Source organism: Semicossyphus pulcher, unplaced genomic scaffold (assembly GCF_022749685.1).
Source record: "Semicossyphus pulcher isolate SPU_LCO1_2020_fin unplaced genomic scaffold, fSemPul1.0.p SCAF_1, whole genome shotgun sequence".
In the NCBI taxonomy this organism is placed as follows: Eukaryota; Metazoa; Chordata; class Actinopteri; order Labriformes; family Labridae; genus Semicossyphus; species Semicossyphus pulcher.
The window spans coordinates 2543932-2556513 of NW_027211603.1; the positions used below are offsets into that span (position 1 = coordinate 2543932).

Genomic DNA, 12582 nt, shown 5'->3' on the forward strand with positions numbered 1-12582 from the left:
TACCTCAGTGAAACTACATAAATACTTTAAATTGAGTCTGTTAAGGATGTCATGACTGCAGTAATACTTTAGTAATGTGCTTTATACTGATGCGCCATACAATAACCTCCGACTACAGTAACACTACAGTAACGTTATGACTTCAAAATGACCTAAAGCCCTTTTCTTACTCTTCTTCTTCTTATGCTACAATAACAGTACGACATACTACAAGAGCACTGCAGTTATAGCAGCCTACAGGGACAAGTAATAAATCAGTAAATAAGTAGAGTAAGAAATTAACAAACATAACATTTAGGTTATTGATGTGACTATGACAAAGATACAGTGACATTAATAACCAGTAAAAAAGACAAACACGGAATTATCTTACGTTTTGTTTTGTACTTTGGTTGTTTATTGATTTAGTTTTGTTTATAAATGTAGCATTTTTCATGTTTGATATTTGTTTATTTCAAGTTTAAATAACTGCACCACAGAAAACAAAAGAACACATACACACATCTTTTTTTTTATCTATTCAGCTTTCACTTCCTGTAATCTCATAAGTTCTCTTACTGCGAGGTGAAAGAGTCTCTCTGACAGACTGAAAGAAATGCATTAAAGAAAATCAGTCCGAGGAGGACGCCTTCAGGTGCTGTAGGACATTTGGGTGTTTGCATGTGGTTCAGATTGGTTTCAGCACAGCTTGTTTCAAATAAAGATCGACTAACTGAATTACAAGACACTAATGTTTCAAGTAAATCTCTAAATAAAAAGTTTATAAATTCATAAATAAATAAATCCTGCTATTCTTTATCAAAAACCTTTATTAATTATATCAGGAACACATTCAATATTCTTTTATTTTTCTGTAAAATGTCCTCATCCTTCACACAGCTTTTACCTGCGAGCCACACAAACTGATCTGAAGTCAGCAATTTAACCAAAAACACCTCAAAGTGCAAAAAATAACAAGACTGTACAGAAGATATGTGCTCAGATCGAATGACTGTACATCCTGGTAACATATAATAAAATATAGACACACACACACACACACACACACACAAACACACACAGACACACACACACACACACAGACACACACAGACAGACACTTTAAAGCAGTGGCAGGTGACGTGTTGAACATTTTGTACCACCTTAGTGATTTTGGTTTTCAGCTGGATTTTGTGACAGGAAACATTCAATAACTTTTCAAACCCTTCCAGGACTTTCACAGACTCTTTCGTGCAGACTGGAGTGATGACATGAACCAACGATTAAAGCTGACAAAATGAATTCATCTTAAAGGCCGTTTAGATGTCTGTCTGTCTAATCAGTCAGAACGTTATTTAAAAGCTTATTTTATTTTGAAAGGTCCTGATGTGGGTGTGTTTTCCTCTAAAACACTGGGCTGTCTACAGTACGATCTTTGGTGTCACAAACATTCATGTTAAAGAGCCACAGGAAGTTAAATAAACAAGCCACACGAGCAAACATCTTCAGTCGAACATTTTTCTGAATGAAAACATCCGTTGGACGTTTCTCCTCCTGCAGGAAACAAACTCAGGAGCACGACCTGTTTCTGCGTCCTCCTCCGGCGCCTCTCAGCTGGTCTGGGTTCAGTCTCTTTAATCAATAGTGTTCACTGGTTTATCGATCAGACCCTGTCTGCTGTCTTGTTGTTGAGCCCGAGAGCCTGAACCACGTCCAGACTGAGGCCGCTCTTCAGAGTCCTCCTCACTGAAACACACACACATTTATTTATTTAAGCATTCAATTCTCGGCTCCAGTTTATTCCTCCTGCATGCTTAAGGATATCACTCTCGAGGTCGTGATGTTGTACTGAATATCATCACAGCTGGGATTTGGTCGTAGGCATGAGGTTGCAGCCGTGATGATTTTCAACGCAACTCTCCCTCAGGTGTGATTTTGCTTTTATAACTGTTACACGAGCCGCAAGTAGGAAAAAGTAACAATCAACAACAGGTGACTTTTTGTTCCAACTTAACTGAAACTGGACTTTTGTTGCCTATAGCAACCAAAACATCGTTACCTTAGATCAGCTGTTATTATCATGTACTGTTTGTTTTAATTTATCGTCAACCAGTGAGATAAGAGTCTGCTGTGTGATACCAGCTTGATCATTGTAGACATACACAGTCTGCTGTAACGTTTATTAACAGTATTCAGAACACCTGGCTGAGGCGGAGTGATACACAGAGTGAAAAGTGTTGTTCTCTGTATCAGCGCTCATGTTGTATAATGAACAGTTCATATCTGAGACTATAACATGCAACAGAAATCAGACATTAATAAAGAAGTCTGAAGTTTCAGCAGATTATTTGACATGAACATCAGATACATGGCTTCTTGTCCTCACACAGTTTCCATTTTGTCCCCAAAAAAAGAATGAGAACAGAATTGTTCTAAATGTTTCCTCTCCCTACATGATGACTGAAAACCAACCAATCATGTGCAAGTCTGTAACCAACAATAATCTGCATTTAACCAGAGCAGCAGGTGGCAATGATCAGTAACAAACAAAACTCCTGTGACAGTTTATAAGAAAGAGAATTTGAGAGAAGATAAATTGTTGGTTCAAAGCCCACACAATGGATGATTTAAGACAAAGTATCCAGTCACAGCAGCACACCAGCAGCTCTTCTGTTCTGAGAGGTAAAATCACTGCTTTTGTCAATGGAGTCTGGTGTCTTTGAAGAGAGCGATGTAACAGCTGTTTCTGGATAAGAAAAAGCATCTTCCTGTGTAACACAAAGGTCTCTCTCTGTAGGGATCATTTCTGTAATGATGTCAGATACTTAGAATAACAATCTGAGCCTGACAGTGGAAGAAACAAGAACTTTTAGTGGACGGACTTTAATCGATCAAAGGTTACATTGCAGCTATTACAGCCTGTTTTGCTACTGATGGTTAAAGCTATCTACCGGAGCAACTTTAAACCTTTTGTACCTTTAAGTAGACCTCGATATATCTCAGGTTTAAAAATACCAAAATACCATCCTGTCTTTGACATCACATGCCTTTTGTGTCTTAATAAATTTGACTAAACTCAGTTTAGACAGCCTGTCAGCATCAGGTAATTTGTTTCTTTATTTTCCCCTGAATGAATCCCATTCACTGAGCTCATTCTAAAACTGCAGAGAAACTGCAAGTCTGTCTATCTTCCAGGTAAATGTCGTCTCCAGGTATCACAGTTAGAATGTTTTGGGTTCTGTTCTCTGCTCAGGGGGACTGCTCTGTCCTTCAAACAGCAGCGGGGTGGAAGACATGACGGTTATCTGATAGCAGAAGATTAACAGAGGAAATGAAAACACTGATATGACTATGATCAGAGAGATGGACCTGTTGTGCACACAGAGATGCTGTTGTGTCTTCATACAGAGTCTGACCTGCCGAGAGAACAAACCCAGGAACATCCAAACTACTCAGGTGGATCTGTTCTTAAAGGAACAGTACAACATTAAGATCCAGTCAGGCCGTGTACTCACATGACTTCCTGTTTAGTCTGGACCGTTTGCGGGTCTTGGGACTAGACGGTCTGTCTGAGGGATTCTGGGTAACAGACTTCACTAGTCGGTCCATGATCTCGTCTGTGGCATCGTCCTGGGAGCTCGTCCCATCATCTTTGGCTACAGACATCTGTGACGGACTCACCCTGCCGAGACCTGCGGACCAGAACCAGAACCAGAGTCAGAATCAGACACAGAATTGAAGATACAATTTCCAGGAACAGCGGTAGACCAGCAACTCCTATGTTCTTTGAGGCAAAATTACTGTAGTTTTGACAACAGCGGTGTAACAACTGTTTCCGTTTCTGGTTATCCTTTAACAAAAAGGTCTCTCTCTGTAGGGATCCTTTCTGTAGGTTTGTCAGACACTAAGAACAACAATCTGAGCCTGTTACATCGTCTTTTTTAAACCAGAAACAGCTGTTACGTTGCTCTCTTCAAAGCCACCAGACTCAATTGAAAAAAACAGTAATTTAACCTCACAGAACACAGAAGTCGCGGCCTCAATTGGCTAGATTTTGTGTCATTGTGTGTTACAAAAACAATGTGTTGATACAAACTAACCATTTAAAATACCAAAGTCACACAATAAAACAAGCTAACTAAGAAATCCAAGCTTCGGTAGACGAGCAACTATGAGAAGTTAAATTATTGGTTTTGTCAATGGAGTCTGGTAGCTTTGAGGAAAGCATTTCAACAGCTCTTTATGGTTAAAAAAATCATCTTCCTGTGTAACAAAAAGGTCCACCTCTGTAGGGATCCTTTCTGTAATGTTGTCAGACACACAGAATAACAATCTGAGCCTGTCAGTGGAAAAAAAAACTCTTTTAGTGGACGTACTTTGATGAGGCACAGTTGCCCCAAAGGATTACATTACAGCCTGTTTTAAAGCTGCTGGCTGAAGTAATCTACTGGAGCGATTCCAAATGTTTTTGTACCTATAAGTCATGTAAAATAAAACACTTGAAGGATTATTATTTCTTTAGCAACGTCACAACTCTCTCAGTTCTTTCTCCACTTCAAACTGATGCTGAAAGCTTGAATGTAAACATGCTCAGAGTCTTACTGCGGACAGCTCTGGAGCGTCTCAGGCCTCCCTGCTCAACGCTCAGGCTATTGCTGATCAGCAGGTTCTTCATGTTCTCATGCTCCTCCTCCTGACCCGGCTCCGCCTCCGGTGAGACGGGGGAGGGGCTGTCGTCTTGAGACACCGCCGCCGAAAACTTCTCCGTCTATCGAGGGGAAATAGACGAAGGATTTACAGAACATAAGTTAAATCTGTTCATATTTAACTGTTTCTCACATAAACTAAGAATAACATTAATAATCATTAACAATTTGAATTTAGGATGTAATTTCTCAAAACAATAAAGACATAAAAATCAATTGGAGTTGTAGGCAATGCTGTGCAGGTCTGCCACCTGGTGGTTGGGACATGGAACTACAACATAAGTGGTTCTGAATGACTTCCATATATCTGTTCATTGTAGAGGTCGCATAAAAGATGTGAATGAATTAAAATAATGTGTAAGAACTCAACATTGTGTCATTATACTCAGAATTAATGTAGAAAGTTTGTAGTGTTGTTTAGGCTCCTTCTGTGACCTCTGACCCCCCAGGAGGAGCAGGTGGAGAAGGTTTACCTCTGTGATCATCTTTCCTCGGGTCTTGGTTCTCTCTCTGTGAGCGGCTCGTTTCCGCTTCATCGTGAGGACTCGCTCTCTGGTGGTTCGATACTCAAGAGAAAACTCACTGATGATCCGACAGAAGCTGGTGACCTTAATGTCTCTGACCGAGGAGGACGGCTGACCCAGGAACAGCAGGAAGGAGTGGAACCTGCAGGAGGAGGAGCAGGAGGAGAAAGGGGAGGGGGAGAAAGAGGAAGGGGACAGGAACAGGTGAGTTTAATGTAAAAAAAGGAGGTCAGCTGACCCAGGAACAGCAGGAAGGAGTGGAACTTGCAAGAGGAGGAAGAAGTGGATGGTGAGGAAGAGTAGGAGATGGAGGAGGAGTAAGGACAGGAGGAGGAGGAAAAGAAGGAGGGGGAGAGGACAAGGAGGAAGAGGAAAAGAAAGAGGCAAGGAAGAGAAGGAAGAGGAAAGTGAGGAGGAAAATGGTGAAGAGGAGTAGGGGGAGGAAAAACAGGTGAGAGAAGAGTAGGAGTAGGACGAGAAGAGGGAAGAGGACGAATAAGTGGAGGATGACAAGGAGGTTGAGGAGGCAGGAGGAAGAGAAAGATGGGGCACGAAATGGAGGAGAAAGGGAAGAATGAAGGAGGGAGAGGGAAGGTAAAGAGGAGAAGGGTAAAGAGGAGTAGGAGGAAGAAAAGGGGGGAAGGAGGAGGAGGAGAAAGAGAACGAGGAGGGAGCCCAAGGAGGAAGAGGAAGGAGAAGAGGAATAAGGAAGAAAAGGAGGGGAGTGATGGGGGTGGGGATGAGGAGGAGGAACAGAAGGAAGAAGAGGGGGTATCAAAGGGTGGGGAGGAGTAGAAGGAGGAGAAGAAAGGAGAAATGTGAAGGATGAGGAGGACGAGGGACAAAAAGGAGGAAGAGTTAAAAGGGAGAGAAATAGGAGGCAGTGGAGGAGTAAGATAAAGAGTAGAAGGAAGAGGAAGGTAAGGAGGAGGAGCAGGAGGAGAAATACACACGAGGAGGAAGAGGTGGAAGAAGAGGAGGAAAAAGTGGTGGACGTTGAGGAGGAGGGGGAAGAAAGTGTAAGAAGAGATGGGGAGAAAGAGGAGACGGAAAATGAGAGGGAAAGAGGAGGAGGAGGAGGAGGAGGAAGAAGAGGAGGAGGAAGAAGAGGAGGAGGAAGAAGAGGAGGAGGAGGAAGAGGAGGAGGTGTGTGTTGTACCTGTTAATGACCCTCCTGTGCACCACCTTCAGGATGATGATGCGCTGCGTGCAGTCCTTCAGGAACTCCGTCAACTTGTTCTTCAGCACCGCCTTGGTCTCATGTTTGGCCACCACCTTCAGGTTGTCCCATGATGCTTTGCAGCGTCTCTCCAGCTGGACCAGGTTCTCCGACAGCAGCTCAAAGTCCACCTGGAGAACGGAACAGACTCACCTGGTCACCTCATGAACATCTACAGCGCGTCATCAGAGCGGTGAGTAAACAGGAAGTGAGATAAAAATAAAAGACTTTTACTTTGGCGGAGCGGGTGATGGCGGGGATCTCGGAGTAGACGTCAGAGGATTCTGGGTAATTTTCCACCACCTGGCTGCAGGTGTGATGGAGCAGAGTCTGACGGTGAACTGTGTCCTTCACCTCCACCACCTTCTCCAGGTAGCCCAGCTCAAAGCCTTTAGCCTGCACGCACGCACACACACACACACACACAGACACACACACACACATTGACACACACACACACACGCACACAAACACACACAGACACAGACACACACAGACACACACACACAGACACACACAGACACACAGAGACACACACACAGACACACACACATTGACACACACACACACGCGCACACACACACACACACAGACACAGACACACACAGACACACACAGACACACACAGACACACACACAGACACAGACACACACAGACACACACAGACACACATGCACACAGACACACACACACACGCACGCATACAGACACACACAGACACACACACGCATGCACACAGACACACACAGACACACACAGACACACACAGACACACACACACACACACAGACACACATACACACACACACACACACACGGTATCTGATTAAAGCTGTGTGTAGAAACAGATCAGGAGTCTCTGTAATCTGTGTTTGAAGAAACAACTCAATTATCTGAACCACCTCCACACTGTGAGGTCAGGAGAGGGAGGAGGAGGAGGAGGGGGGAGACAAGAAGGAGGGGAGAGATTTGAGAGGAGGACAGGAATGTAAAGATGAATGAGGGAAAGTAGAGGGAGTGGAAGAAGAAAGGAAGAAGAAGGAGGAGGTCAAGGGGAGGGACCTGGAGGAAGGGAAGGAGAGGAGTAGACAGGAGAGGGAGGAGGAAAAGGAAGGATGAGGGAAGAGGATGTGAAGGAAAGGCCGATTAAGGGGAAAGGGAAAGAGAGGGAGGAGGAGAGGGACTGAGAGGAGAAGGAGAAGAGAGGGATAATGGTGTAGAGAAGGATGATGGGATGAAAATGGAGAGGTAGGAAAAGGGGGAAAAGAGGGAGTAGGAGAATGAGGAAGATAGGAAGGAGGAGAAAGAGACAAGAAAGGGAGGAGGAGAAGGGGTAGAGGAAGGAAAGGGAAGAGGAGGGGGGAGAAAAGTAGGATGGAAGACAAAGAAGAAGGAGGTTGAGGTGGAGGTGGAGGAGGGGGACTGGAGGGAGGGGAGGAGGAGGAAGGGGAAGACTGACAGAAGAGATAGGAAAAATGATTGGAACGCAGAAGGAGTATAGGGAGGTGAAGCAGAGGAGGAGAAAGGAGAGGGAGGAGGATGAAAAGGAGTAAGCAGACAGAAGAGGAAAGGAGGAGATGCATATGGAGGGAAAGTAGAGGAGGAGACAGGAGACGGAGGAGGAGAAGAGGAGAGGGAGGAGGGAGCTTAGGAGGTGAGGAGGGGTAGAAGTTGAGGAGGGAAAAGGGGATGACAAAAGAAAGAGAAGAAGGAGGAGGAATTAGGAGGATTGGAAGGAAAGAGATAATGAGGGGAGTGAGGGAGGTGTAGCAGGGAGAACAGGAGGAGGTGAGAAGAAGAAGGGAAGAAGAGTGCCTGCAGGTTAGCAGGAGCAGCAGGCTCCACCTGCTGGTGGTTGTGATAAACTGCAAGTGGGGCAGAATAAATGGCCTGCAGCCGGATCACTATGGAAACAAATCCAGACAACAGGCTCTGTGAAATGTCGATGAGATTTTGCTCTTACATTGGAGCTGTTGAGGAAGTTCCCGATGGCGAGCAGCGTGGCGAGAATCCTCCTGAACGTCTGATTGGAGGCCAGCTGCTCCATGCCCAGCTTCAGGTCGAACAGCGGCTCTGCGATCTCCTGCAGGGGGCGACACGGTCACAACATCAACATCCTGCTGCAATGTATTACAGCTGGAGCAATCTGCTGGAGCTTTTTGTCTCAAGATATGAACAAAATAAGGCCCAGGTTTAAAAACACCAGGAGTGATGGCTCTGTCAGTGACTGTGTTACCTTCTCCAGAGCCTCGTAGTTCAGTTTGAAGGCCCAGAGCTGCAGGCGGGGGGTCAGCGCGCTGATGGAGGCCAGGCTGAACAGGAACTGCTCCGCCGTGCCAAGAGGAACGTCGGGATTGGCCAGCTGAGCCTCCTGGATCTTCTGCTTCTCCTCCTCTGTGGGGATCATGGTCAGGATCTTCTGCTCAGGACAGAGGGGGTCAGAGGGGGGTCAGAGCGGGGTCAGCTCAGTCAGTTTCTTATTCCATTGTAATGTGTTTTTAGTAAAGACCCGTTCTGTCATCAGGACAGCAGAGAGTCACAGCACCCTCTGCTGACAGGAAGTGTTTTTACCTCGATCCCCTCCTTGCTGATGGCGAACTCGTCAAAGTTGAGGATGGCGGTCTTGATGACGTGGACGGCAGGCAGGACGGTCATACCGATGTTGATAGCGTTACTCCTCTTCGGGTCGAGAACCAGAATCTCAGACTTCTTAGTCTCAGGTCCTTTCTGCACACACACATCAGGTCGTTAACAGAGTTACTGAGTAATACTGTCATAAATCTTTATCTGCTGTCTGACTTTATGCGCCTGAAAAGCACGACTGTAATTCTCCTCCAAATAGATAACGAGCTCAGTGTCCCGCTGTCATGTAGAAAGAAAAATCATAAGGGAAACATGAATGCCCTCACTGGGCAGTGGTGCTCTACAGCCTCTAGTGGCCAAAGAGAGAATTACAACAATAACAAAATAAGAGCGAGAAACAACCCAAAACTCTTCAGTATGATTCTACAAAGATAACAGATCTTTACAGCTGATAACTATATGGGAATGTAATTAATGTAATCAGATAATGATTCATCAGTATTTTATCTTTCAGATTCATTTTAAAGGTCCTTTAAATGTGGATATTAAAGAGTAGTGACCAGGTGACATATGTGGTGTACAAATTAGCTTGTCAGTGCTCCGTTAATGCAGACACAAGCTGTGTCCCAATTCAGGGGCTGCATCCTTCGGAGGTGGTATTTGAAGCGGCAGGTTGAAGGCTGTCCCATTTCTAAGGCCTTCAGATGCATCCTCCTTTTCCCGGGCCATGAAGGATCCATCGGGTGCATCCTTTGTGGCCCAACATATCCTGAGATTCATTGCACGCCAATTCAAACAAGACGGGGGACTCTTACACGGCAGAGAAATACACGTAAAAGTTTTTGGTTTCAACTCAGTCAAATAGCTCGGGATACAAATGTTAGTTATGATAGCTAGTTAGCCCACTAGCTACATGTTGCTGGGCAACAGGAGGGGCAGGGTAAGGGCGGGAACAGCTGGTGACAAAAACAGAAGATCCTCCGTAGACCAGACCGTCTCATTTCAGTTCGGCCTTAGCGGCTACACAGGCTACAAATGACTCGTCCTCTGTAGACCGCCTCTTTCAACGGATGCAGCCCCCGAATTAACAGTTAATGTCTCCATCTCACACATGCCATGACCTTTCATAATTAAAGGTCAACATACAGGCAGAGATCAATAAATCTGTGATAAGAAAACATCAGTCTGGCTGAAGCCTGAGAGACGAAGCCTTGGGCAAAAAAACTGACCAAACCTATAACTAAGAGTGCCAGCCTACATGCATACTGCTACCCAGTGCTTCCCACAATGCATCTGTTTGTAGTCCTACCAGTAAAACCAGGCATTACCTTGGCGACAGGAAGCTCCTTGGCTTTGGACTCAAACAGGTGCTCGAGTTTGGAGGTGTCCACCGCCACCTTGTCCAGAGACGCCCACACCGTCCCCCGACCGAAGCGACACTTCTGCGGGCCGTCCGCCTGCTTCAGCTCCTTCCAGAACAACTTCACCGTCTTCTTCTTCTTGTTAGAGGAAACCGCCAAGGATGAGGGAGGAGGGGGAGGAGCACCTGGTGGAGGGGGAGGCGGAGGGGGAGGGGCTAGACCTCCTGGAAGAGGAGGAGGAGGTGGAGGTCCAGCCATGCCTGGGGGAGGAGGAGGAGGTGGTGGTGGAGGTGGCGGTCCAGCCATGCCTGGAGGAGGAGGAGGAGGGGGAGGGATGCCAGAGAAACAGGGGGAGGTGGAGTCGAAGGTGTCCATGTCCAGGACGTCGATGTCCTCCTCGTCCAGCAGGTCGGAGAAGTCCAGGTCTTTGATGCGCAGGGCGGCGGCGCTCGGCTGCAGCTGCTCCCAGGCGTCTGTGGAGCCCCCGGGGCCCAGAGGGGTCATCTGGGTGGTCTCCAGACGGCGGGCGTGACTCTCCACATCGATGCTGCTCTGCTGTCGGATGTTACGGGTCTGATGGAGCAAATTTAGATGAAGAAAAACTCCTTTAGAAGATAATAATGTCTTTGCCACTGACAGGCTCAGATTGTTATTTCTGCCGACACTACAGACAGGATACAGAGATGGACCTTTTTGTTGCAGCTGTTACCTCCCTCTCTTTAAAGCCACCAGACTCCATTTAACCTACTGTAACATTGCTGGTCTATTGCTGCCTCGACTCTTTTGTTTTTCTTTTGCGTGTTATACAGATTCTGTGTTGCATCTGAGCTAACATTTCCAAACAAAAGTCACACAATAACACAAACTAAGGCGGGGTACACATTACAAGATAATCTTCAGACTAAAGTAAGCAGGTCCTGATTTTCTGACGATTCTAAAGATGATCTCTCCAGATGTTCCTGTGATGTTAGAGTGATTTTACTTCCCCCGATCTGCTCGGACCAACGTCGTGGCTGCACCAATTTAAAATAAAAAATCTTAAACATGTTCAATATTTACAATCTGATATCCTGTTGTGTGGGGGGAACCCCGAGGACAGCCGAGCATGCACTCGGATTGTCACGTGCACCCAAACGACCAATCAGGAAGAAAGCTGACTGAAAAGCAATTCTTCCTGCCCGTTGTCCGCCATGTTCTCTGAAGTCTCGTTTGACCGCGAGAGATTTAGCGAGATTTCCAGCTGTGAGAGTCAGACTCTGGTTGTTGGTGAATCAATCTGTGGTGTGCTGTTTGGGTCATATCGTTGCTCTCCACATGCTACAGGAACAAAACTGTTCAATCTATCTGTATCGGTCGTCATGTGTGGCTCTCTCACACTTTTATCTGTTAAATTTTTAGTGTGGGCTAGCCTAAACAGACCAAGGCTGTGACAGACCAGCACCTCGTGTTCTGCGAGGTAAAATCTCTGTCTCTTTTCCTTAATGTTGTCAGACACTTAAAACAACAGCCTGAGCCTGTTTAAAGGCACTTTAAAGGGGATGTTTTGCCTGTCACAGTTTCACTTAACCCCTCCCTGTCAAATCACAGTAAATCAATAATAGCTCCTGACAACAGGTGTGTTTGATGTTTGTATCCACATGTCAGAGTGATGTACACTGAGCACAAAGAGTTCTGACCTGTCGTACTTCAGCCAGTCGAGCCAGCGCCACCTGTGCGGAGCCTTCCAGCCCCTCCAGCTCCGCCCTGCGGGAGGCGCTGCTCTCGCTGGGGCCCGAGGACTCCGCTGAGCGCGCTTTGAAGCTGGACAGACGCTCCAACACACGACCCCGACCACCCAGATCTCCACCTGAGAGGAAGAGAACACAGAGGTCAAACTCGGCCCTGACTTTAAGAACAAATACACTCTGTCTGCTGTTGAGTCAATATTTATTATTTTTATTTTATTTTATTTTATGAGTTTATTTAACAGGGACAGTGCACATTCAGGAACATTGCTTTAAACATGCCAGAGTTAGCAAAGAGGCTATTTCTCGTCTGTAGTCCCTGGACAGATGTTTTGAGTCATCCAAACAAACTTAACTTCATTTAAAATTAAAATTACAAAGTTATTTAAATCATTTTAAAACATGCAGCACGAAAGGCAAGTTCCTGACAAGAAACATTTTTATCTTTTTGATTAATATTTGTACAAAGAAACTCAAGAGGGTCA

At 45.7% G+C, this 12582-nt stretch overlaps 1 protein-coding gene across 4 annotated transcripts in view; it reads right to left on the minus strand.

The window, feature by feature from the left end:
• Positions 1-387: 387 nt before the first annotated feature.
• The window catches only part of fhod1 (formin homology 2 domain containing 1), a 55383-nt gene continuing 43188 nt past the window's right edge, over positions 388-12582 (minus strand). For all 4 annotated transcript variants that reach the window (XM_069672945.1, XM_069672891.1, XM_069672883.1 and 1 more), the window contains 11 exons: positions 12050-12219; positions 10341-10946; positions 9001-9156; positions 8666-8848; positions 8393-8512; positions 6663-6824; positions 6369-6559; positions 5159-5351; positions 4582-4747; positions 3495-3671; positions 388-1725 (listed from right to left, as the gene is read on the minus strand). In XM_069672945.1, coding sequence (XP_069529046.1) covers positions 1643-1725; positions 3495-3671; positions 4582-4747; positions 5159-5351; positions 6369-6559; positions 6663-6824; positions 8393-8512; positions 8666-8848; positions 9001-9156; positions 10341-10946; positions 12050-12219 — 2207 coding nt within the window. In that variant the 3' untranslated portion in view covers positions 388-1642. The remainder of the gene's footprint in view (positions 1726-3494; positions 3672-4581; positions 4748-5158; positions 5352-6368; positions 6560-6662; positions 6825-8392; positions 8513-8665; positions 8849-9000; positions 9157-10340; positions 10947-12049; positions 12220-12582) is intronic.